Source organism: Mytilus edulis, chromosome 12 (assembly GCF_963676685.1).
Source record: "Mytilus edulis chromosome 12, xbMytEdul2.2, whole genome shotgun sequence".
Classification (NCBI taxonomy): Eukaryota; Metazoa; Mollusca; class Bivalvia; order Mytilida; family Mytilidae; genus Mytilus; species Mytilus edulis.
This window is the reverse complement of record NC_092355.1, coordinates 62,728,255-62,755,169: the sequence shown is the minus strand read 5'-3', so window position 1 is coordinate 62,755,169 and position 26,915 is coordinate 62,728,255. Positions and strand designations below refer to the sequence as shown.

At 32.6% G+C, this 26,915-nt stretch overlaps 3 protein-coding genes across 5 annotated transcripts in view; 2 read left to right on the top strand and 1 right to left on the bottom strand.

Annotated features, from left to right (window-relative positions):
- LOC139498898 (uncharacterized) overlaps positions 1–26,915 on the top strand; it is a 332,230-nt gene that overhangs the window by 135,926 nt on the left and 169,389 nt on the right. The window lies entirely within an intron of this gene.
- LOC139498886 (baculoviral IAP repeat-containing protein 7-like) lies at positions 1,355–9,471 on the bottom strand. 2 transcript variants are annotated; one of them, XM_071287473.1, is made up of 5 exons: positions 9,388–9,471; positions 5,607–7,168; positions 4,891–5,095; positions 4,390–4,590; positions 1,355–3,999 (listed from the first exon to the last, which is right to left on the bottom strand). In XM_071287473.1, the coding sequence occupies exons 2-5, from the start codon at positions 7,152–7,154 to the stop codon at positions 3,803–3,805; spliced, it is 2,151 nt and encodes a 716-aa protein (XP_071143574.1). In that variant the 5' UTR covers positions 7,155–7,168; positions 9,388–9,471; the 3' UTR covers positions 1,355–3,802. The 2 variants fall into 2 exon arrangements, with proteins under 2 accessions (XP_071143574.1, XP_071143575.1); XM_071287474.1 differs by lacking the exon at positions 9,388–9,471 and having other exon boundaries at positions 5,607–7,189.
- Positions 23,280–26,915, top strand: part of LOC139498897 (uncharacterized) — a 28,580-nt gene continuing 24,944 nt past the window's right edge. For both annotated transcript variants that reach the window (XM_071287487.1, XM_071287486.1), the window contains exon 1: positions 23,280–23,356. The gene's annotated coding sequence lies outside the window, so the exon portion shown is untranslated. The remainder of the gene's footprint in view (positions 23,357–26,915) is intronic.

Genomic DNA, 26,915 nt, shown 5'->3' with positions numbered 1-26,915 from the left:
CTCCGAATTATACACAAGAAACTAAAATTAAAAATCATACAAGACGAACAAAGGCCTGAGGCTCCTTACACCTTATCTTCTTCCTCTTTTTTACAGCATTGATCAAATCAAACAAGTGGAAAATAACACACAAACAAAATGCGGATATCAAAATAATTTAAACAGTTGTTGTGTCTTTGACTATTGCAGAAACATGTCAATTAAAGGCAGCAGTAGTATACTGGTGTTCAAAAGTCATAAATCGGTTGAGTAAAAACAAATCCGAGTTCCAAACCAAAAATCAAAGAACAACAGGAACACCGAAGTGCAACAAAACACAAACGACAACAATCATAGAAACGAACTATTTGATAACAGCTATAATATTCCTGACTAGGTACAGGACATTTAAAAAAAACAATGGTGGGTTGAACCTGGGTAAATGGCATGCGAAACCTTCGGCGTTTTTAAAATGATAAATGAATGCCGATAAAATTGACAGAATTACAGCTAAAAAACAAGCAATAGTAGTCATTACAGATCTAGAGAAACTCACAATCAAATAATATAATTGTCGGCAGATCATACAAACCGCAGAACAAAGGAACATATTCACTGTACATCTCCTTCGTAACAAAAAAAGTTATCGACAAAATTATTTTTCTAAATTGTTTGTTGCATCCTCAGAAATATAAGCTTGAGGTAAATGACTGTTTTCTATATAAAAAAAAAAGTCTGTCACCAAATATCAGTAAGCTTGTATCTGTAGTACTGCCCAATGTGTGTATACGATTGATTTATTGATTGGTTTTTGTTTGCTTTACGTTTTAATGGCAATGCATGTACATGAAGAGAACAATTTGACATAGACCAATAGAGAAGTACAGTCAAAGTATTCGACAGGGATATAGGGCGGGAAGAATTCCGATGCCACTAAAAAGAAAATTGTATTGGATAGAGACAGAAATTAAGCCTTGCAACAGGCCAACCACGGACCATATAAAAGTCAATTACTGTGCAAACACAGTACTCTACCTACACCTTTCTAATCGGACGGGATATTAACGATCCTACTTTGCAGCCCTATAGAATAAATTTGAAATATTTTTACTTTACCTGTACGGTATTCATGTGCCAGACGAACGTCTTGAAATTTAAGACCACTATCGGACCAGTCTACAATGACTATAGATGGAGGAACAAATTGACTGCTAAATGGATAGACGAAGTACAGGTTGATAGATGTACAAAATAACCCTCTCCTGAGCAAGGAAAAAATTAATCCATGTAAGCGAGTGATGCCAGCTCATGACTTTTCCTTGGAGAAATTGGAATGTACAATTTACATTCGGAAAATATAATAAAAACACATACATGTATAACAATAATGCTTTTAATTATAAGACAATTTGAACAGACATCACAAATAGTTCAATAGCACAACGCATGGTTTATCTGAGGTAACATGTAGTATATGATAAAGGAAGAATAATAAACAACCATATCAAATATGAACTAACAATAATAAAAAAAAATATTTATCAACTGTGTATTAACGATAATGAAAAATCGTTAAACTGTGTCTAAACGATAATAACAAATCGATGAACTACATGCATGAATAGCAGTGATAATACCAAATATATTAACTACATGTACTCACAATATAAGAACACATGGGATAATAAATATCAGTTCAATATAAGAACTTTATTTTAAGTCGACATATATATGACGCTTGGCTTAGATTTCAGAGCGCATCACACATATTCATAAAACATTCTACAATTACATCAAAGTTAAGAATTCGGTAGTGCAAATAAACAATGGATTTCAGAATAACAACGAAACATATTTAATCAATGCCCAGTGCAAATGTTTCATGAATAATCATTTAAATAATAAATATCAATATGATATGTCGGTACTGCAAAAACGCCCACATGAAATTAAACTAAATTTGATAGAGGTAGTAATCCATTTGCAATTAGTTTATATATATATAAGACGAAGATGGATTATCTATTACCTCAATAGGAACATCGTAATATCTATTAGGTAGGTCGATAAGACGAGAGCGTAACATTTTGACCTTACCGAAAAAGAGGTATTAAAAAGCGGAAGACATTCAAATATGAAGCAACCTACAGAACCCTTATGCGTTATCCCAAGGGTTCCTTTAACATACAGAGTATATGGCATTCTTCCGTTATGAAGTATCGAATTCACCGTACCAATTACGAATTTAAACATATGCAGAGCCTTTTAAACAATCCACTTTCACAAAAGTTAAACATGTTCCAACGGACGGCAGAACTACAGGGATGTTAAAAATTATCTTGGTCAATCCTTATGGTTGAATTGATCGGAAATTGAATCTTCTGAATAGTATTTTTTAATGTTTCATTAACACAGGAGTAATTTTATTTGGTGAACACAGTGGCAAATATATTTAATAAAAATAACAGCAATAAAAAAAATAACAAATATTTGCAATTGGATATTAAAATATGAACAATGACAAAAATACTGAAAGAAGTTACAATATTAACAAATACTGATATAAAATAATGGTTAAAAAACAACAGCACGTGCATTTTTCTCGTGCAGTTATGTCAGGTGACCATGTATAAAGTGAGTCACAAGTAATTTAAAAACAAGACATATAAGTGAGTGTATTACCCGAGTTATACATGTTATAATAAAAAAAAGTATCAAAAGTCTTAAACATTTTCAAATATCATAATGATATCATGCCCTAGCAAAATCCATATAAAATCAACCTTAAGAATAACAATAACAAGATTAAACATAATTTAGGTGAATAGGATAACAAAGTACGCATTCAACAACACAAATGAATAAATTAAAACAATAATTCTGAAAGACTTGGACTATATCATGTTTATTTTGAACACAAGAGATTTACATTGATAAAATAGTGTCATAGCCTATGAGGAACCAGTTTCATTACTAATCGTTTTAAAATCAAGTTACTTCTCGAATGTCTGAAATCTATTTTACATCTTTATCTCATCCTCACTTTAAAGATATAAATTTGATGCATTTATCATAAACGTCTGACTACTTTTGCAGTGTGAATGCGTCAGTCATGAGATAAATACACATATATAAATCAATATCTAGAACATTCGAAATTGATGAACTGTGATCGTTAACAAAAGGTATCATCTAAACTTGACATATATCACGATAGATATACACTGATATTTCTTTTAGGTTATTTTTTATGTTTAACTCTTAAGTGCTTTTTTCCTATCATCTTCTTAAAAGCTTTCGAAAAGTATTTATCATTAACTATGAAGGAAATCGAGAGGAAATAAGATGGCGAATAGACACGTGACTTAAGAATATACAAAGCTCTTTATTACAATGATGAGTCTATGAAAGTTATGCAGTTATTAAAGACTCCAATTAACAATTAAACAGTTAACTAAAGACTATTTAAGATCTGCATCGTCAAAAATAGTTATATTAGTATTTGAAACATATTACAATACTAATATATTATATTGTATTAATAAAAATTATGAACCATCAAAACATGTTAAAACAACAATACAATAGACTTACACAAATTATAAATTTCAATAATAGTAAAGTAATTTTAAACATTAATTTTCCAATATGATTTGGTGGTCATTTGAATCATTTTACATATGGATCCACAAAATTATAATTTATGCGAGGTACGTTTTTACGTTTCCTGTTTCGTATCTCATACATACGGGACATTTTCTAATTGCAGGTTGATTTGGTAGTCATCGTTATCATTTTCTTTATAGAATAGCTGAAAAGTAACTTATGCAAGATAAGTTTTTACAGTTCCTTTCACATACGTCCTACATACGGGACATTTTCTCATGGCAGGAGCGCAGTCAATACAACACACAATATGTCCGCATGGCAGAAATGCAATGGATGCCTCTAGATCTAAACACACTTTACAGAGTCGCTGGTCCCTCAATTGTCTGTTTTCCTCAATCAGATTTTCTGTATCTGAAATAAGAAAAAATAGAGTTTCTGTATTTATGTAAAATGCTCTCTTGTTCTTGTTTAATTGCTAGTTCATACTATCTAAGCCAAGAAAAAAGAAGAAAGTCAGTTCTAATGTCAAATTGCAAATTTTTAATATTTTTGTGCTTATTTTACTATATCAATAAACAGCTGCGACATGAGCCCATGATACGCCCGTCGCTATTTGAAAGAAAAAAGTTCAATAACTTCTCAATGTCATATCAGAAATTCTTCATTTTATAGTTTTGAACTTACTTGCTGAAAGGTATTACTTAAAAATCTGAAATATCTGTTATAGTTTAATTTTGTATATATCCTTGCTTTTGGCAATTTAATTGTTTACAAAATTAAGAAAATAAATAGAAAGCATACCATCAAAGAGTAAATTCTGTTCAATTACTGTGTTGTCTAAGCCATTGCTCTGAGTACTGGTACTATCTGATTTGTGGTCACCTGCCGTGTTCGTATTTTTTTCATGTTGAGTCACGTCTGATGTGGCTCCTTGCTGTTGAGGATGAGCTTCATCATCTAGTAAAATGTACATAACGTCTGTTGCTGATATGCTGTTCATATCTGAAATGATTATGAATAATTATATGATATTGCATATTTTATGTAAGCGATCAAAACAAGAAGTATTGCGCAGCAGCTGTGAATTTCACCAATTCTATAAACATCTGTTTTTGATTCATAAAGGTGAAATATAAACTTGTTCATTTTTTTCATTTCTTTTAACTAATATTGATTTCATTTTATTAATTGTGAAGTTTTGCGATTGTGCTTAAGGCTGCAAATCTAAAATGCTTTTATCTTCTTATATATCATTCGTATCATGTCGTTTTACACATCTAATAAAATTGCAAGAGTTCATACCTTTTCCGGAAGTCGTTAGATGCTGAAAAGCATTTATAACCTGTTGATCTGTATATCCCATTTCAATGACACTTCTAGCTGCAACTGTTTGTAATATGTCATTGTGTGTTGTTCTAGTAGTACTGGTATTTACAGCAGAGGAAGAAGTTTGAGCTCTCGATGTTGTCTCTTGTGTATTGTCATTTGTTGCATTGGTTTCTCGGTCCTGAAACAGGTAAAAAGTCCATTTTAAAAATGTCAATGATTAAAATTTAGGAACTCATGAATTAAATATAAATGTAGCAAACTGGTATTAATCTTTTGTGTTCTTTGGAAAACAATCTAACGGCATGTTGCATACTGTTACTCAGAAGAACAGCAACCAACCATGTAATTGATCCAAAAAAGAACACCATCGGAATGTACAATTTATCTACCACACATCAAATCGCATTGCACTCCATAAAAAGTCCCTGATTACTAAAAATAATTCCGATTTGGGGTTTATTTTTTTTTTTTTTTCAGGGGAGGGGGTTTCATTATTTGCACGTAAACGGATAAGAACGTTCGTTTTTTCATTGAAATCATCTTTATGTTTGTCAAGTTGTAGTATCATAGTTATCATTTTTATCATTGATATCATTATAATCGGGATTTTTTACCATAATTTTGCTTTTATGATTTGCTTAGCAATGTACATTCGGGTTAATTTAATTGTGTTTAACATCTTTACTTACTATTTCAGCTTGTCTTTTCTGAACGGCGTGAATGAACTTTTCTCCCTTGTTTTGTTTTAGAAAAGTACATTTCGGAAACCATCTGGCATGTTCAACCCATGGATCGTCACCTGCTTCCCAGTTTCGCAGTCCTCCACCACAGAAAAAGCATCTTGTGTAATCATGGTAACCAGCAAACAGAAAACCAGCCAAAGCCATCTGACGTGGTGATTGGTCTAAATATGACGGCCAGCCTTCAAAGGAACTGATTCTAACAGTCAAGCAGGCATAGTTAGGATACTTAGGCTTTTCTAGGTGTATTCCAAGTGATTCAAATTCGGTGTCATGCTGGCATGAACTGGTTCCAGTAGCATTATGGTTTTCATTGGATGTCTGTGTTTCTTGACTATTCTCGTTCCCCGTTGCAGAGCTAGTTCTGTCCCTATTAGATGGTGAGCGTATTTGATTTCCCGGTCTTTCCTGTACATTGCTGGTACCATTGTAAGATGAACTTATTTGTAATCTAGGCTCAGATGTTGATGGCGCATTTTCTGACTGATTCAAACCTTGACTCGAAACAGTTGTTGTATCAACAGTAGAATCAGTATTATTCGGAACAACCGTTGTCTGTTCTTCTTGATTTGCAGACGATGAGAATCTGGGTTCGGCTAGGAGTGCACATGATGGTGATAGCATTTTATGTATAACAACAGGATCGTCACCCGATTTCCATCTGTCATATGTAATTCCACAGGAAAAGCACTTTGTTTTTCTTCCGTCAATGTAGTAAAAACCAGTCTTAGCCATTTTAATTAGATTTATACTAATGTCTCGTGGGAAATTGCTATACGATGACACTCTCAGAAGTTCATTTGACATTGAATCGCCGTGAGATACTGGTGTGTCACTTGAAAAACTCTCAAAATAAGTTCTTAAACTGAGTGGAAAAAATTGTGATTTAGACTGTGGGAAAATGTGTACTCGCAATAAATCGCCAAGTACGTTGTAGCTTTTTTTATTTTGTTGTAAGCTTGATTCATTTTGAACTTTACTGGCGGTGTCAATATTGTTTAAAGCAGTACCATAGCAAATTGACGTAAACTCTTGATGGTTTATAATGTGTTCGACATCCGAAGACATTGTTTTGTCAGCCATTGTTTCTAGTCTTTCTATGGTCTGTCTTAAATTTGTTGAATGATCTTTAATTTTGGCTAATGTTTTCAGTCTATTTACAATTTCTGGTATTTGCGCTGGACGCGAAAGGTTTATTGATGAAGTCAGTTGTTGGACTTTATCTTTAAGTTCTTTCAGGTCACTGCAAACTTTTTCATATCCTTTATCGTCATCTGTGTCACTTGTCATATCAATTTTATGCGTGTCGTCTGAATCTGGTAAACACGTGCTTTCTGGTGTTAGGTCAGTTTGTACAGAACGAGAAAGCATGAGAGGCCCTTGTCCAGTATCACTAAATGATCTTTGGAATATTCTTGGTTCGCACATTCTTGAATCAATGGCTCTGCTTTGGTGTTTTCCTTGTTGAACGATATCTGAAGTTTCTGTACAACACATAATTGCAGAAAAATCTAGAAATAAAAATAGGAAAATTTAAGTAGTAAAATGCATCATAATGTCAATAAAAGTGAACTAGCTATAATACCTGTCTGTAACCATCATGAAAGAAAAATAACCCAAACTATCTGCTCCATCCATCCTCAACTGGGTTTTTTTTGTTTTTGTTTTTTTTGTTTTTTTACAAATATGTTTGACCATTTTTCGTATCTTTTAATGTAACAATTTTGGGATCAAAAATAGCATACAACTTCTACTTTATTTAATTAAGGATCTTAAGTTTAATATATAGAGATAATATAAAGTGTATGTTTAACATTAGGCTGTTACAATGACAGCAAATCGAATTTCCTGAAGAGGTCGAACCCTGAACAGTTAAGTAAGTATGGAAACTACTGCTAAGCTAAAAAAAATCTCTGAATTTGGATTGTGATTGAATATTAATCACAGCATAGATTTGTGTCACAAAATATTGTGGTGAAAGAACTGCACATTTTGAATTTGGATATTTACCTGTTATTGTCCAATATTCAAAATTTAAGTACTATGTTTGATGAAATAACAAAAAAAAAATTACTTTGGAACCCTGTGAACCTTTATGTGAACCTTTATGTGAACCAATTTAATAAGGGAGCTTATAATCCAATCTGTCTAGATTCAGCACTTCAAACTCGGAACCCCATTTGTTCATTTTTTGTTGAAATTAAATAGAGTTTAATTTTAGAACCTGATTTAGACCAACTTGAAAACTGGGCCCAAAATTCCAATATTCAAATACAGGTTTAGATTCAACATCTGATAGAACCTTGTATATACTGAATTTATTTTGAAATGAAACACAGTTTAATTTTATCCATATACTAATTAATTTTCCGTTCAAAGGGAAATAACTTAAACAGAATAAATAATATGCAAATAGTTTTCTATAATGATTTAACCCAAAAAATTGTTTCCTGAAATCATTTTTAATTTCACAAAAAGAAATAGTGCTCTAAAATAAGATATGATGTTATATCTATTTTTGAATTAAAATCAATAAAATGATATATGATTTAACCACTAAAACATTGTAAAAATCAGAATATCGAAGAAAATTAAACAAAACTTTGGTTTAGGACCCTTTGGACCTCAATGTGTGTTTATCTAATTAGTATTTAAAATAAATACAGGTTTAAATTTAGCATTTCAACGCCTCCTATATATATTACAGTTCTGTTGAAATCAAACACAGTTAAATTTTTTACCCCGATCTGGACCAACTGTGCCAAAACTCAAAAATCTAAATACATGTTTATTGATAGAATAAAAACTTAGTTTTTTAAGGAGTTAACATCGTCAAAACTGTATATTATATAGTATTCAGAAAAATTAGTTTATACAGAACAACAATCAAACCTACAACGAAATTCCTCATATAATTAACCACAGAGAATAATATATATATATCCAAAATGTCTTTTATCTTTAAAACAATATGTTTTTAAGAGCTAACAATAATAACTGTGTATAAGGCATGATGAAAAAAGTTTAGAAATTAAAGAATATTTCTGAAAACAAGTAATATCCTCTCCCCCCCCCCTAAAAAAGGGGAAAAGAGAATTGAGTTCACCAACCGAGCGCTTGTTTTTTATTATCCTTTGATACCGATGCTGTTTGAAATATATAAAACAAAATATATAAACGCAGAGTATTTGGTAAGTGACTTACTTTATGGATGAGGTCCTGTTGAATGAATCCGTGACCTTTACACTAAAGTTACTTATATTTCATGATAATGAAAGACCTAAAATTAGCTCATATCATAAAATAAATATGCTATCGAAACGTTGCACAACGTTCTTAAAAGAAAGTAACTAAATTTAAAGCTTATAGGTAATGATCAAACACGATCAATACAATGCTTGGATGTATGCCAAGTTTCTTTAATTATGTTATGTAAATGTAAGATATGATAGCAGATTAAAAATAGAACTACATATGCCACCTCCAAAATATTAAGATTGAATCCCGTATCAACTATATATGATTCGTAATTTGATTTATATTGAAATTCGGTTTATCTAATTTTTTTTATTTTTACAATTCTGGTACCCAACCAAAAAAATTATAAGACCTTAACATATTCCAATCAAGTTGTTTTAGTCGATGCACACTGTACGTTTATAGTTAACAAAAAGACAATGGGCAAAAAAGATAATATAGAAAACTTTTATATTATAAAGAAAATGATTACCTTACAGTGTCCAATTTACATATATATAGTTGAATCATAAGAAGTGATATATATATGTAACACAGAATGTCTATTTTTAGAAAATGACTCATTATATCACATGACAATATCGCAAACAAGTGTTTTAAAGCTCGTCGAGGTAATTCATGCTTTAATTTTATTTTTGAAATCCGAATTTTGATATAGCTTAAAGTCTTGTGTCTTGTACACAATATTAATGTAAGATCTTAACTTAAGATTGCCTTATACACAATATGATTATTAAGTAAGATGAATAGTTGGTCATGTTTACAGAATAATGCTGTTTGTTTACAAACAACGTCCCACGTGTTTGTGTGTCATCTAGACGTAATATGATTGGTTATTTCTAGAATAGATTAGAATATAATAGAATGGAAAAGAACAGGATAGAAAATGATAGGATATAAAAGAACAGAAAAAAAATAGATGGTAGGTTAGAAAAGAAAAGATTTTAATAGAATAGGATAGAATATATTAGGAATTACAGTATATTAGTAATAAACTGTTTTCAAATCAATGGGCACACACGGGGCAATATGGAAAAATTAAAATATCCATCATGTATACAAGCATAGAAGAACAATCAGACTCTTGATTGAATGATGATTTCATAAATTAAACAAATAGAAAAATATAACTTCATACATGTACATTATTAATAATGAAAACTTTGTCTTGTATATTTTAGATCGTGCTTACAGATCATTGCATGAATACATGTGTTTAAAGTGACGGCTTCATTGGAAAGCGCAGAGCGTCGCGTACTATCAATCCTTTCCCCAACCCAACACCTGCACCCCTTGATTGTAAAAACAGTTATTTTTTAGTAGAAAATGTTCTAATAAAATTTTCTGTAGCTATGTCTCCCTACTTAAAAAATATCCGCTTTATTTCATGTATATTTTAATTTCTACAGCATTTAATGTGCATTTTGTGGGACATTTATTGTCGTTTATTATATTTATTTTTATGATAATTAACAACATGTGCTGGACAACTGATTCTCCAAAAAAAAATCCCCTAAATATTGTATGTTACGGGAGGAGGGAAAAGACCAGTAAAAGAACGATAAACAGTTGATCGGGTTTTATTTGTATAAATATCGTAATCGCCCAGTCCCCCTTCCCCCAACCCCGGCCTATCCCTTTTGAAAATAATGGGTCCGTTTTAGAAATCTATATAGACCATGATTGTTTGAAAATAACATTGGAATAGAAACAGAAATAAATTTAACACTACATATATATCAGGTAAGGGGGAAATTTGGATTCAGTTTTTTTTTTTTTTCTTGTTTTGTCATCTGTTTAATCACAATATATTTTTCTCCAAAATGGGGGATCACAATATGTGTTTGCTAAAGAAAAAAAAACCCAATACCCCCCCCCCCCTTTAATTTTGAAGTTAAACGGTCGTTCCATAACATTCGGAGATTATCTTATTTATTTTTATTCGTTGTTTACTTTCTCGAAACATTGTTTAGAGATTTGTATCCTCGCAAAACATTATTAAAATAATTATTATAAAATGAACAAAATAAATTGAAATAAAATTCATTTAAATCAGAGAATTTGGTAATGAATGAGTGAGAACAAAAAAAAATACAACTTAAATTCGAAACCATTTTGATATTGAATGGAATAGCGGAAACACGCTATTGGTACACGTTTTCACCGTACGTAATATAACTTATTACCATATATTGCTAACGTAGAATTTCTTTTTTCAGATGACTTATAAATAGATCGGGTATTTCTTGGGATTAGACCTTGTACATTATGTAACATTGTTTATATATACACATTATAAAGGTGTGCATTTATAAATTCTGAAAAACTAAAACGTGTAATGAAATCAAAATATAAGATCAAAGTTCAATTATTTTAATTGATTTAATCGTATCCGACGAATAATTTTCAATTATCGGAAAAAATATCAATTTTGTTGAAAGAAGGATTGATATAGTAGTATAGATTTATATCCCTTTTGAAATAATGAGTAACGGAAACGTCTCATTATAAATTATAATCAAGTATTTTTCTAAAAGCACTTAATTACTAGTCGTTAAAGTTAAACACAACAAGAAACCGGCGTCGCCCACTGTCGCCCACTGCCTTAGCCTAACCTTCAATTTCAATATAAAATTTCACAAAATTTTCGATGGTGTAATTTGGTATCTAGATTTTTCAAAATGAGGAAGAAGCTGATTATGTTGATTTCTGCTTAATGCACTAAGTAAACTTTAGACACATGTATCAGGAAAATATATTTAAAGAGGTAGGTCCCTGAAATGTATTTCATTACAATCAGTCTTGAGTCGATTTCCATCTTTATATATAAATGAGTTCTATTAGTATATCTTTATTTATCATAAGTTATTGTTAAAATTCCATCAAACTGTCTACCCCACATGCGAACATCTTTTGGGAGCTCGCTGTGTTGCAAGTATTTTGGGTTTAAAGGAAATAAGATGTGATCGTATAATTTGCTGCCTTCAATAATAATATCATCTATAGTCGGGATCCCTCTAAAGTCGAGGACGTCCAGCTGGAGGGGTTAAATATACAATTGTATACAGCTATGTTGATATAAATTCGTTCACCTAAGGACATTTTTTTCTTATTTTTTCTGTAAACTTAGCTTTGATTTTTTATTACCATGCATTGTCAAGCTTGGCAACTTATAATTGTTTCTTAGTGACAATAATGCACAATACAAAGTATGGGATGTCAACAGTAAACTTGCAAAAGCTGACACTATAGTGCACTGTAACCCTTGTCGATAACTATACCGTGATGCTTGGTGTAGGCTTCTTTGCACACAAGAAACCATATTGCTCACCTTGTAAGTTTTGTATTCTTCTAATCAGTTAGCTGTTTTTCTGGTTTTGTTTATTTACACCAGAATGAAGCGATGAAAGCGCGAGAAACGAAATGACATCTCCGGTAAATTCCGTGATTTTAATATTTTCGAATCAATATGTCCAAGCAATGAAAAATAAATGGTTATTATTTTTATACTTAGAGCATACGTTTTGTGTATTTATTATTTAAAATCTATGCTTACGAAGAAATCTAACACTAAAGTATCTCAATCATTCAATCGTTTTAATACACGTACAGCTTAAAGTGTAGATTGTGTGTATTACTGTTCTATTTTTAACGTATATCAATGATACATAAATATACAGCCTCGTACCAAAATTGCAACATAATTTCAAGATAACATGATTTTATTATCACAGAATAGTATTGATTTAATTGATTGCACTAAATTGACAGTGCTTCGTTAATAAACATTATTATATAATAGCTCTTTACGATAGCAAATGAACACTTCATTACAATTTATACCGATTACCTACTATCATGATTTTTATCCGACCGCACATACGGACGCGTTGACACATAATGCATACCACTCAATAATAGCCAATCAGACGTTAGTATGGCCTTCATTTCCCCCAGAATCATTCCGGAAGCAACCACGAAGCAGCCATTAAATAGTATTTATAACCAATGAAATTCCGTTAACAGATTTACCCGATCCTGACGTCCAGCCTCTGACTAATTAGACCGTATCACAATGGTGATACGGTAATCAAGCGGCAAAAGTGCGCATGCTCAGACATTTCATAGTATTCAGCGGTAAAACCCGAGTACTGCTGAACATTACACTAATCTAATCGTAAAAAAAAGATTATGAAATCGAAGTGATAAATGATGACAAAAGTTTAATGATATATTAGATAATAAATATTCATATAAAATGCATATATTAGAACATTAAAATTGGATTTGTCATATTTTCTTTGACATCTTAGTGCAAATTATGCCTGCGGGAAAAAAGGGGGTCGGAGTTTTTTCTTTGAATCGAAAAAATCGTAAATATATTCTAGTGAAGATGAATGATATGTCCAGGAATACTCATTATGACATACCCAAACAATTCGTCCCATAAAACCAGATTTTTACAATGTATTCACTACGTTCTCATAATGTCGATACGACGTAACAAAATGTATTTCGGATTATGACAGTTATAAGCACGTTGTCACAACGTTATAAAATGTTACGTCCTGACAGGGTATTAAATTTACGTGAATTCGACGTAATTTTAATATGAGGAAGGCGCTACTTTAAATGCCAGCTGTATACCAAGACAATGTCCTATATATTGATTGGTTGTTGGTTGCTTAACGTCCAGTGGCAAATATTTCATGCATGTTCAGGACCAATGTTCAGGACGAATGTCTAGGCTACATTCGCATATAGTTTTTGTCTAAAATAAAATAATAAATTCAGATTGAAAATGTTTTGGGAATGATCATTGAACTTCTGGCAGGAGGGGTATGGTATTTTTCTTTTTGATAAATAAAAAAATCAATTTCCAAATTGATAAAAAAAATATCTGTTCAAGCAGAGGACAAAAAAAATATTTTAAACCCAGATCTTCACCAATAACAATTTTATCTTTCAGATATGCAAAATGAATTTAACTTTAATTTATATATCTAAAAACATTTAAAACTTCCCAAACCGCACAGGTAAGTCTGTACACAGTCGTTTTATGTCATTTCTTCATTATATGGCAGCAAAATAAAATTGAGAATGGAAATGGGAAATACAAGCATGTCAAAAATTTGCTTTCGAGTAATGCTTAATCATGTCGTAGTGGTTTCCAAGAAGACATATTTGGTTTCCGGACAATAACTTTAGTATAAGAAAAATTGAGAAAGGAAATGGGGAATGTGTCAAAGCGACAACAACCCGACCATAGAGCAGACAACAGCCGAAGGCCACCAATGGGTCTTCAATGTAGCGATAAACTCCCGCACCTGGGGCGGTCTTCCGCTGGCCCCTTAAAACATATGTATACTAGTACAGTGATAATGGACGTCATACTAAACTCCAAATTATACACAAGAAACTAAAATTAAGTATAAGGGAATGGATCTCTATGAAATTGTGCTTAAAGGTTCAACACTCAAAAGGAAGATTAAAATTGATTTTTGAGTTATAATGGTACAACATTTTTTTTTTTTTTTTTTTTTTTTAACAAAACTTTGGGGTTTTCTTCAAAAATTTACCATATTTACATTATTAATCATCTAGTATATATAGATGCAACAAATACTGATTTGGCAGGAGATGCACACAAAATAGAGTGTTTTAATTATTTTGTCTGTAATTAAATTTGTGCATATTTTCTCTGATGTGTACTCCTTGATAATGTCCATATTTTCTATGATGTGTACTCCTTGATAATGTCCATATTTTCTCTGATGTGTACTCCTTGATAATGTCCATATTTTCTATGATGTGTACTCCTTGATAATGTCAATTTCAGTATCATGATAAACGAATATATTTGGTAAGTAAGTATATTCACAATTGACATGCGCAAGTGCGCAGCAAGAGGATTTTCTTTCCCTTTAATTCCCATAATTGCACATGATTTTTGTTTGTCTCACAGAAACACATGAGTTATTTGGTAAATAAAACACTTGTCATTGTTTGAAACTTTCGGTAATCAAAATTTAGTTTAGCCTTTTTGAACGTTTCACTGATTGTGTGAAAATTTTAACAGAAAATGTACAAAACACTTGATACAAAAATTGCATTATCTGCAGAATTATTGATAACGTTCCTTACTATTCACAAGGACATATATATCTAACATATTGTCCATGCTATTCTGAGTTTTTATTCATGTATCTACTGGCATGGCTGGTGCTGTTCCAAGTTGTCTTCTTTTTATGCTTCTTGATAAGTATTTGTTTAACCTGTTCAGTCACTATAAAGTGTTACAATTCTTATTTAGAAGCAACACATAAATAGTGACCAAAAAGGTACCGCTTTCACATGAGAGAAGCTAGAAAAAAAAATAAATCTACAAATTTTCAATATTTTTGTAGGTCTATTATATAAAATTAATGAGATATGTAGTTAGAGACTGCTGCTGAATAGAAATGTTTGGGTTCACCTGATACCTGTGTTTAAATTAGTTCATATTGAAGTTTGAAGGGTCCAAAATTAAAATATGCTTGATTTCAACTGAAATTTTTGAAGTTGCTAACATGAGAGTACCCAAATTGCACCTATATTGTCAGTTTTTTACCAGCTTTTTTTTATGAACTAGGCAAAAGTCCATTTGTGCTTATTTTTTAGACTATCCTTGTTTACAATATAGTTACACCAATTTAATTTTGAGTCCATGTATGTAGAGTCGTAGAGAAATGGGTTTGAACTGACCTCCAAACAATCCATGATTATGTAATGAGGTCAGTATCCAAATTCCATACATCATTACATGTTTAATTTCAAATCCTTAAAACTGGAATATTAACAGATGTTTTGTTTTATTTCTTCAAATATTTGAACATTTTGACATTATTTCATGCTTCAACTATTATTTTTTGAAGTAAAGGACACTGGTAACAAATTTAATTTGCTCATTTTAAAAATATGATAATTAGATAATTTCACATGGTGAAAGAAAACTTGTAAGATTTCCATAGCTTTTTTTGTTGAATACATGTAGGTGCAATTGGTTACTGAGTGCAATGTTGGTACTGTGATGTAATATAACCATAAGTGTGTATTGCTAATAGTTTGAAATGTGAACCTGTAGTGAACCTAAAGTACACATGAACTTGGTAGAGTGAAAATGTTTGATCAGGTTTAAACTGATGCATAAAATATACAGGTGACTGCTGCAGATTGAAGCCAAGTTCCAAGTAACATGCCCTGTATATTATTATATACCTATCAAAGTCATGGTATTCTCATTGGTTATCATAATAACTCCATCTTCCCATAAAATCCAATTTTGGACAATATGGGAGCATACAATATATACAGTACTAAATGTACTACTCAGACTCAAGTCTCCTTTAATGATTAAACTTAGAGAGAGAAAACAAAAAAAGTTTCCATCTCATGGGACTGTATACGGTAAATATCTGATATGTGACATAATCAATGAAAAGATTCATTGAGAGTTTGCCAAAGGAATTACACACAGAATTAGAACATTGTGAATTATTTGGATATTTTTTTTTTGTTTTTAACTTTTTAAGTTTTGAATTAGTCTGAGGGCTACCATAGACGGATACAGGGTGGCCGCCTCCCACTCCCCTTTCGTTTGAAAACAATTGTTGATTATACAGTATATAAGGAATCACTGAAGCATGACTGGAGCCCCCCCCTTTTTTTAGTCAGTCAGCGGGCTCCCTTTAATATGAAAAGTTCTGGATTCGCTACTGGCTACATGAATAACATCTACACATCTACATTCTACGTTGATCTGTCAAACTTGACCAATACTCAACGCTTCCGGTGGGCGCAAGAAAAAGAGTAATTTTGTAAGATAACCAAAGAATATACAAGCGAGTATAAAGTATAAAAAAAATAATAATGAAGCAATGTATAAAAAAGGAGGGGTTCCCATTTGCTTTTCGTTCATCTGGCCTGAACCAATCCGGCTTCCGTGGCGGTGCCAGGGAAAATAATCCCTGCCGGCACAGCTCCAGTCCATCATTTGACTTACTTGGCAAATAGGGGACTGTACAGATTAGATAGAAAGTGTTGAAATCTCCCTCTTGAAAGATACCAAGGAGGGAGCCTCAGCTATAGATGCTGGTAGTGAGTTCCAAACTGTCACTGTTCTTGGGAAAACACTGTATTTGTAGCCGTTAGTTGTGGTTGAATATTGCCGGAACTTCTTGATATGTGATGATCTTGTTCTCGATGACATTGGTGTTAAGTACGTGTCGCATGGTATGTCCACAAGATCATTAACCACTTTGTAGAGTAATGTAATCTGTAGTTTAACTCTTCTGTTTTCCAATGATTCTCAATCTAGTTCTTCTAACATGCTGCCCGCACTACTGGCGTTCCTATAGCGGTTGGTGGCAGGACGGGCTGCTCGACGCTGGACCATTTCAACATTTTTTTACTTGCTCTTTTTGGTGGGGATTCCATATTGTTGCACAGTAGTCTAAGTTGGATCTAACCATTGCAACATATGCATTTGTCTTGGTTTCGCTGTTGGGTGTTCTTAATTTGCGTTTTAGGAATCCTAGCATGCTGTTCGCTTTTTGTTGTTACTCTATTGATGTGTTGTTTCCAGGAGAGGTCTGATTCAATGTCGACTCCAAGGTATTTGGTACTTTTTGATCTTTCTAGCACTTGTCCCTTAAGCGTGTATGAGTGTATTATTGGTGAACGTGATCTAGTGGTAGATTGTATACTACACTTCTGTTGGCGGAAATCCATGCCCCAGGTTTTTTCCCATTCTGCAAGTTTGTAAAGATCTGCTTGTAGTATATTAGTATCAGCAGTAGATGTTATCGTTCTGTATACTATACAATCGTCTGCAAATAGTCGTGTGTTGGATGTTATGTTGTCAGGTAAGTCTTTGATGAACAGGAGGAATAGTAACGGTCCAAGTACAGTCCATTGGGGGACTCCGCTCACCACAGGAACTTTCTCTGAAGATTCTCCCTCAACGACGACTTGTTGAGTACGTTTGGCTAAGAACGATTGAATCCACTTATGTGTTTGTCCTGTAACTCCATAATGCTGTAGTTTGGTTAGAAGCCGTTTTTGTGGCACATGATCAAAGGCCTTAGAGAAATCAAGGATAATCATATCAATCTGCTCTCCTCTGTCTAGAGCTGATGCAAGCTCATGACAAAGCGTGATGAGTTGAGTTTCACAGCTTCTTCTTGCTCTAAAACCATGCTGACAGTTGGTAAGTATTTTGTGATTGTCTAGATGTTTCAAGGTGTTACTGACAATGATGTGTTCCAGGAATTTACAACATAGACAGGTGAGTGAGACGGGTCTATAGTTACTAGCATCATAACCGTGATCACATTCAACAGTATAACCAACGGCATTATCACTGTTCCTTGATGTGGGGAATGATGTGGCAGATGATGATAAGAAGTCGTGGTCAACCAGTGCACTGGAGTTTACCCCACATGCCGCATGGGTATTATAAAAAAAAATCCGAAATGTATTGCTTGCAAAGGTTTTATCTGTGTTCCCATAGCTGGACGGAACTTTTACTCTAAATATGTGATCGTTTATTATGATTTTGTGACTTTTGAATGAAGAACCTGTGATTATTTAGGTAATTTGTTTTGACCTCTCTGATAATGGAAAGTTGAAGCAGACGAAACATGACGTCAGATGTTGTTGTCCTTACTGAGGTTATTTCAGTGGTACAATAAAATTTAAATAAACTACAAACGTTACCAAAATTTCTGAATTCTTGTTTTTGTATTAAATAAAAATTCATGTCGTATTTAACATCGTAATTATTCCGATCTGTCTCGCTTTTTCAAGTTCGCGTTGAAACGTTAAATTCGGAAACCATTAAAAAAAATAATCGTACAAGATTTAACGAGAGTGACGAAACTTTTCAGATGGGTCGTGTAGAGAGAGTTATCGTTCTTTATTAAAAAACGATGCTTCTACCATAAGTGCCAACTAAAGCTGTCATATAACGTCGTCTGTACGTCTGCATCAAACGTTGGATTTTTACGTTTCCACAACGTTGGTCATGACATGACGTTCAGACGACCATTAACCGACGTCGGGAGTACGTCGTGTGTTTACTGGGAAAGTTGTATAACAAATTTATTTTAACTTTGAAAAGTATAATTTAGTATAATAAAGTTAAAAAAAAGTAACATTTAGCATAGACTTATAAACAAAAGGTCATCACACATTAATTGTGATCGAAACAAAGACCTTAAAAATCAGGTCCTACCTAAATTGTCTTGCTCTTCCTTTAAACTTCTTTTTCATGTACTGATTTTTTTCTTTACATTGAGATGATTGACGTTTTCATCATAGTCCGGGTTTAAAAGTATATTTTGTTAGAGGTATAGAAGATATCGATAATTTCCCTGAAACTGCTTCATGCATATGACCACCAGCAAATATTACAGTCATAATGCAAAAGATATAGTAACAAGTTGATGATGCAAAACATTTCTCTAGTGAAATAACAATTCCAGTTAATAGATTCTTGTTTACCAAACCAATGATCGGTGTAGAACACGTCTGAAATAAACAATGATGGATTTATCGATTTTTAAGTGTTTAATGCCACTTTTCATCACTATTAACTATTGCAGGCGAACAGTAATTTTTATTATCGGAAAATACCAAAAAATTGAGTAAAAAATAAATATATGTAGCATGATCCAAGTGAATAGTTAATTTATACATACATTTTGTCGCTGGGATGCTGTCTCATTGAGGGAATCTCACATCTCTTTTTAACGTCAACTTTTCACATGTCTTTTGGGTTTTTTTGTTTGGTCGTAAGGTTGCGGCTCTTTGACGTTTACACCACCCCAGCAAACACACAACATTTTAAAAACATTTATCAAATGTAATATGGACGTCTCTCCATCAAGAATTTGTATGGATACATTTAAGGAAGATTTTTGATTCACGACGGAAAGAATAGTGCTTACACTTTACATGAAAAAGAGCGGGTGCTCACACATATACATGCATGATAATTGGCGCCCACACATAAACACGAATGAGAGTTATAGTGCTCACACATAAACATGAATAAGTTGGTGCTCACACTTATCATGCATGAACATGCCTGAAAATTGGGTGTTCACACATCGAATGAGTGAGAATTGGTGCTCACACATCGAATGAATGAGAATTGGTGCTCACACATATACCTGAATAAGAATTGGTGATCACACATCTAATGAATAAGTATTGGTGCTCCCACATATGCATATAGTTATCTCCTGGGGGTAAGAAAATCCTAAGTTTTTCGAAAAATTCAAAGTTTTGTAAACAGGAAATTTATAAAAATGACCATATAATTGATATTCATGTCAACACCGAAGTGCTGACTACTGAGCTGGATATACCCTCGGGGACGAAACGTCCACTAGCAGTGGCATTGACCCAGTGGTGTAAATAGTTATCAAAGGTACCAGGATTAACATTTAATACGCCAGACGCGCGTTTCATCTACATAAGACTATTTCAAATTCAAATTTCAGGATGAAAGAAAAAAAAAAATCTTCATCACGACCAGGGAACATGTCGTCAGAACCGCAATCTAAACCAAGGGAGACATTCATGATGAAGATCAGTGATTTAGAACTATTTCTCAAATTCCATTCTGATACACATAACACAGTTTTGAATTTCCAGAATATTACTCCAGAAAACTTCAACTTAAAAAAACAAGTGCAATGTGAAAAAAATATTCTCGAACAAATTTCGGGATGCTTTACCAAAAGTTGCCGAAGATATTAAAATGAAAGATGAGCTTCATTCGTTTGTTACGAAAATCCGAAAGAAAATAAGAACACGTGACTTGCATACTGTCAGTACAAAAAAATGGTGTCCGTGGCTAAGGATACAAGAAGACGAAGCGACCGCCGAAAAATGATTAAAGATGACAATGCTTGCACAGACGACACCACTGTTTTATTGTTGTACTCACGAACCCCTACATCAGATAATTAATAACAAGAGTAGTCTTGAAGAAATGAAACAGTGTAAGCAGGAAATATCGAAGTCTTCCGAGTCCGCGTCATGTTTTAGCGACGATTCGCGTGTTTGGCTAACTGTTCCCTTGATTGCTGTTCGCCAAAACAGAAAAAACGTCTTAGATTTGTGCATTAAAACAGGAATAGATATAGGAATATTTCGCGACATTCGTGGTATTACTTTTACACGAAGCCTTGTTGGGTGCCACAGATAATGAGATGATAGAAAAACTATTCACGTATATCAATAAGAGTTCTTTATCTGACATCAATTTTCCTCGAATGAAAGTGCTTTTGTCCAATGAAAAGTTATCTTGCAGGGCGGATCCAGCCATTGGAAAAAAGGGGGGATTCCCATCCCAGGACAAAGGAGGGTTCCAACTATATGTCCCCATTCAACTGCATTGATCGTCCAAAAAAAAGGGGGGTTCCAACCCCTGGAACCTTCCCCCTGGATCCGCCACTGTCTTCTAAGCAAAAAATACAACTAATGAGAAAACTCATTTCGTATGGTGTACCACTGCTTTAGGACAATTCTACTGAGGAAGGTGCCGTTCAAAATATTATATCTGCAAGTAGTAGTGGTCGAGACGAATCAATGATTGAAGACTGGAAATTATTGTTGGATGAATTTTTTTCCCTCGGAATTAGCATAAATAGTACAGACTGGTTGAAACACACGGCTCTGCTGGTTGCGATCAACAGCATTCCACCTCTCGGGTTTGTAGACATGCATGATGAAGAAAATTCAGTTTTAAATTTGAAAATAATACGAAAGCACAAAATCGAAATAGTCGAATATTTTCTAGAAAAGGGAGCTAATCCTGATATAAGCGATGCATCAGGTAGAACATGCCTACACAATGCGGCACTGTCCAAGAACGTGGATGTGGTCGACTTGATAAGCAAACATGGGCATGCGTAATGCCTTTAATCATTTAGAAATGACTCCAATTTACTGTACGTGTACTCAGGGTGACTGGAGTGAGAAGGAGGATGACGTCAATGACATATGTTTCCCTATTCAACGCTTACTGATAAAATCTGGTTGCGACTTAAACATACATGAAAAAGATCTTTCAAGCACAAATAAAATTTGATAAATAAGCAATGTTTCATGACAATGATTGTTTTCTTTGAGAGAATACATAACAACCTTTCAAACTCTGCAAATATTCAACTTTTTTGTGACTTTCCAGACTCATTCATTTCTTAGGTTTCTATTTCTATGGATTGGGAAATGTTTTTTAGTTGATATTTTAAAAATTGGTTTTACAAAACATGCTAAGGTATATATTAAACATGTTAAAGATCATGCAAGTCTATACTGAAACATAATAAATGTACGTTGTTAAACATTCAAATTTGTGGTTCATGTTAACTCACAGAATTCACAGAAGTTGATTTCCCATCAATAAAAATGAATTCACAGTGTTATAATTAACATGAAATATATTTTCCCAGTCACTATGTAAATAAATAATGCCCTTAAAAAATATACAACAAATAATAAAATAATGATAGCATGATAGTTTTAAGGCTTTAATGAACACAACATTTCAGGTTCATTTGTCTTTCTTTCATTTTGTTTCTCCCCAATGAAAAGGGCAGACCTGTCTATAAAAAAAACATGAAAAAATGTACATAAGCTGTGCACAGTGCAGTTTATATTCAAAACAGCAAGTATTTATATAACATAGCTGTTTTTATCAGATTATTTATAAATTTGTTGTAAAATATTAAAAAATTTATATAATTAAATTGAAGAAAAAACGTGTATCGCATGCTTACCATAACATAATATTGTAACACTGAATATCTATTTTAAGATAAAAAATATTTTTAGAATGATGCATCATTATCACATGACGCGCATCGGAGTTTATGTTTGTATTAGTTTCGCATATTGAAATAATTCCAACTTTTAATCAAGTTTCATGCATTCTGTCTTAGGCACAATATTAATGTAAAATGGTCTTTAACACAATCTTAACGCAAAATTTTCTTGGTCACAATATAAACGTAAGATGAAATTATTTTCATGTTTAGAGAATAAGCTGTTTGTTTACAGACTACGACTCACGTGTTTGTTTGTCATCTAGACGTAATCTGATTGGTGATTGCTAGAATACATTAGAATATAATAGAATGATTTTTTTTTTTTGCATTTTAATCCTTTTTGGAAAATTGTTTCAGATTATATGACCTTACAAATAATGAAATATTTTTTACTTTCGGTTTTGTTAATTTTACCTATCTCAATCTCTGATATTTTTAGATTATGTATAAAAATAGTGCATTGTGTCATTGAGTTTTAAATAACCATTTATTACGTGTCATTGAATATAATTATAAGTTGAAATTGTTAGTACAAGTAAAACATGGCCGACGACAATGATGGTAAGCTAGTTCTTTTCGATATCTATAGTTACACATTCTGAGCGTCTAGCAATTATATAATATACATTTTTTTGTGGGGGAAATTGCAAATATATATATTTTTCTTTTGTAAATAATTAGATTGGAATGGGGAATGTGTCAAAGAGACAACACCCGGGCATAGAGGAGACAACAGCCGAAGGCCATCATAGGGTATTTAAAACAGTGGGGAAATTCCACGGTCGAAGGTGGGATTCTTCTGACCTCTAATAAAATGAATACTAGTTCATTGAAAACGGTCGTCATACTAATTCTAAAAAATATAAATGAACTTAAACTAAAATTCATACAGCACTTACTAAGGCGATAGAGACCCTTGATTTTGGAAGGCGTAAACAAAATGCGTCTTGGCTAAACTCTTTTGAGAGATCTCAACCCTCCCCTATACCTCCAGACAATATAAAAAAAAATAAACACATCTTAAAACATACAGTAAAACTCAGATTAAAATAAGTCATAACAGGTAACAAAGGAAACTTAGCAAAATTACAATAATACATCAAATCAACAAAGGAATACTAGCAGTTACTGACATGCCAGCTCCAGACTTCAATTGAACCGATTGAAAGATCATGTCTACATAAATAAAAAATCAAGCAAAATCCCTGCCGTTAAGGGTTTATAATCATACTCTCATAAAATATATAAGAAGAACATAACCCGTTTCATGTATGTTTGGTGACCTTGTGTTTTATTTATATTGTATTCCTGACATGTACATTTGGTACATGTATTATTGTCATTAAGCGGTATTTTTAATATTGCCGTATAAGAGGGAGGATTGGCAAGTCACAGAACCAGTTTCAAACAGCATTACTTCTTTAAAAAATCTTGAACCGAGTCAGGAATATGTCAGTTGTTATCGATACCTCGTTTTTTTTTGTATGTTGATGTTTGTTTTTATAGCAGTTGAGTGTTTCTGTTTCTATTTTTTTTTTCCTTTGATAGTTGATGTGATTGTTTCTCTCAGTTTTGTTTTTTGACCCAGATTTGTTTTCGCCGAATCGATTCCTGACTTTTGAACATAAGGATAATACTGTTGCCTTTATTCAAGCCTAGTCATATACATATCTTTAAGGGGAAAATGCATCTTCTATGTTACAGGTTAGGTTGCAAGTTCCAACAAATGTCATTTCATTGACAGGGACTGTAATTTATTTTTCGTAAACTTAAGTTTTTAACAAACGTTCATAGCTTTCTATGCGGTATGGGCTGTGCTCATTGTTAACGGCCGTAGCATGACCTATAGTTGTTACTTTATGGGTCATTTGGTCTCTTGTGAAGGTTTGTCTCATTAGCAATCATACCACATCTTTCTTTTTATATTTCACAGTCCATTTGTGTATGAAAAAAATCGAGTTTTAAAGCAGACGTATGCATATAGTTATCAAAAAGTACCAGGATTATAATTTGCATCTTACGCTTCTATGTTCTTGTTTTATACTTTAACAATTATGAACCTTTACCGTTCAGTCCATTTTTGGTAATATCCTTTTGTCGTAGCTCGTTACTTACCCGCCGTTGTGTTATTGTGCTATGGGAATATGTTTTGTATACGTGTCATTTATTTCTGCTTATGTGCTTTTTCTATATGTCATTTTGATTTTCTTTGTTGACCATGTTGACATATTTATGTGTTTTATAGTGATTGTAGCAATCTTGGTGTAACCCTTTTTTGATATGTTTAGGTAATTCTATGTATCTTCACTGAAAATATTCTTCTTATTGAAGACACAAATTTAATTGTATATTTTGAAGCAAAATGTTAACTGTTGTCAACTTTAAGTTATTTTAAAAGATACCTATCATATATATATACGAGCGTTATGAAAAGCTCACATTGTTCTTGTTTTCACATTATAATCGTTTCTGAAAAATGGTTCAATTTATGTGAACTTACATATAATCGTAATATAAATGATTTTTGGAAATCAAAGCTATTTATTTTTCCTTTATATTTCAATCTCTGATATTTTCAGATCATGTATAAAAATAGTGCATTGTGTCATTTATTCTGAATAACCATATGTTACGGGTCAGTGAATATAGTTGCAAATTTGGTACCAATAGTACCGACCGTGCAAGGGCTGTATAGCCAGTCAAGGTCGTTAAAAACTTCCATATATATATATACCAATAGTACAAGTAAAACATGGCCGACGACAATCATTGTAGGCTAGTTCTTTCATAATTAGTTACAGTAGTGATATATAGTTAGTTTGGTGATTTTAAAGATGACAATCATATCCCATGAATAAATGAGAGGTTTTACAAAACTATGTTCCTTCTCGTTGTTAGATTATATTAGCCTACCTAAAAGAACTTGTGAAAACATTACTTCAGAAAATGTAATGTTGAAAAGCAAAAATGATGTTTTTAAATCCAAATTTCTATATATTTTTTATATGGAATAACCTACTTTAGACTCTCAGCGCTTTTTATACCACCGCAAACAATTTTGCGGTCATAAATATTGGAATCACGTCGTCGTCGTTGTCAGCGTTGCCCGAAGACGATTTGTTTCCGGACAATAACTTTACCTTTAGTAAATAGAAATCAATGAAATTTTAACACAAGGTTTATAACCACAACAGAAAGGTTGAGGTTGATTTTGTGGTTATGGTTTTAAAAGTTTAGGAATAAGGGGTCAAAAAGGGGCCCAAATAAGCATATTTCTAATTTCCAGACAATTTCTTGTTGCACGGTGTATGGATCTCCCTAAAAGTGATGGTTATGATTGACTCTGTGGGGTTATGGCTCAAACTGTTGAGGAATTATGGGCAAAAAGGGGGAAACAATGGTTTCCTGGTCAATGGACAATAACTTTAGGCAATATATAAGCAGTGTATTGGAGGTTATCCAAACACAACGTTTCGATTACCTCCCTTACAATGCTCTAAAATTATGTAAAAAGAAATGTTGTATTGTCTTGAGATGATTAGCTGTCTAATTTATTTTTATAAGTTATTATTAAATATTCAATTTTACCCATGATTATGATCTATTTTAAGACTTTTTATGGTTATTTGAATGGGTAATTATGATCGCAAACTCCATTTGAAGTTTGAATTGAGAAACTAAGAATATGAACATAGCTTGAGGGAAATAACTTATTTTAATTTTCAAATTCAGAGGCAGTGTCGCTTACCTTTGTTTACGGCATATCGAACAGATGGTTTTCATGACAGAATTGTGTTTTGATGATGGTGATGTGTTTGTAGCTCTAACTTTACTGAACATTGTTGCCGCTTACAAATATCTCTATCTATAAGAACTTGGCCCAGTAAAAATATTTTGTAAAAATTTATGAAAATTGTCATAATATTTACTATAAAGGGCAATAATTCCTTGATGGGTCAAATGACCATTTTGGTCATATTGGCTTATTTTTAGTCATATTTGCTGTTGACAGTTTATCTCTTTTTACAAAAATATTCAAGATAATAACCAAACGCTGCAAAATTTTCTTAGAATTACTAATTCAGGGGCATTTACGTCTCCGGGTGAGGGGATTTGTTCA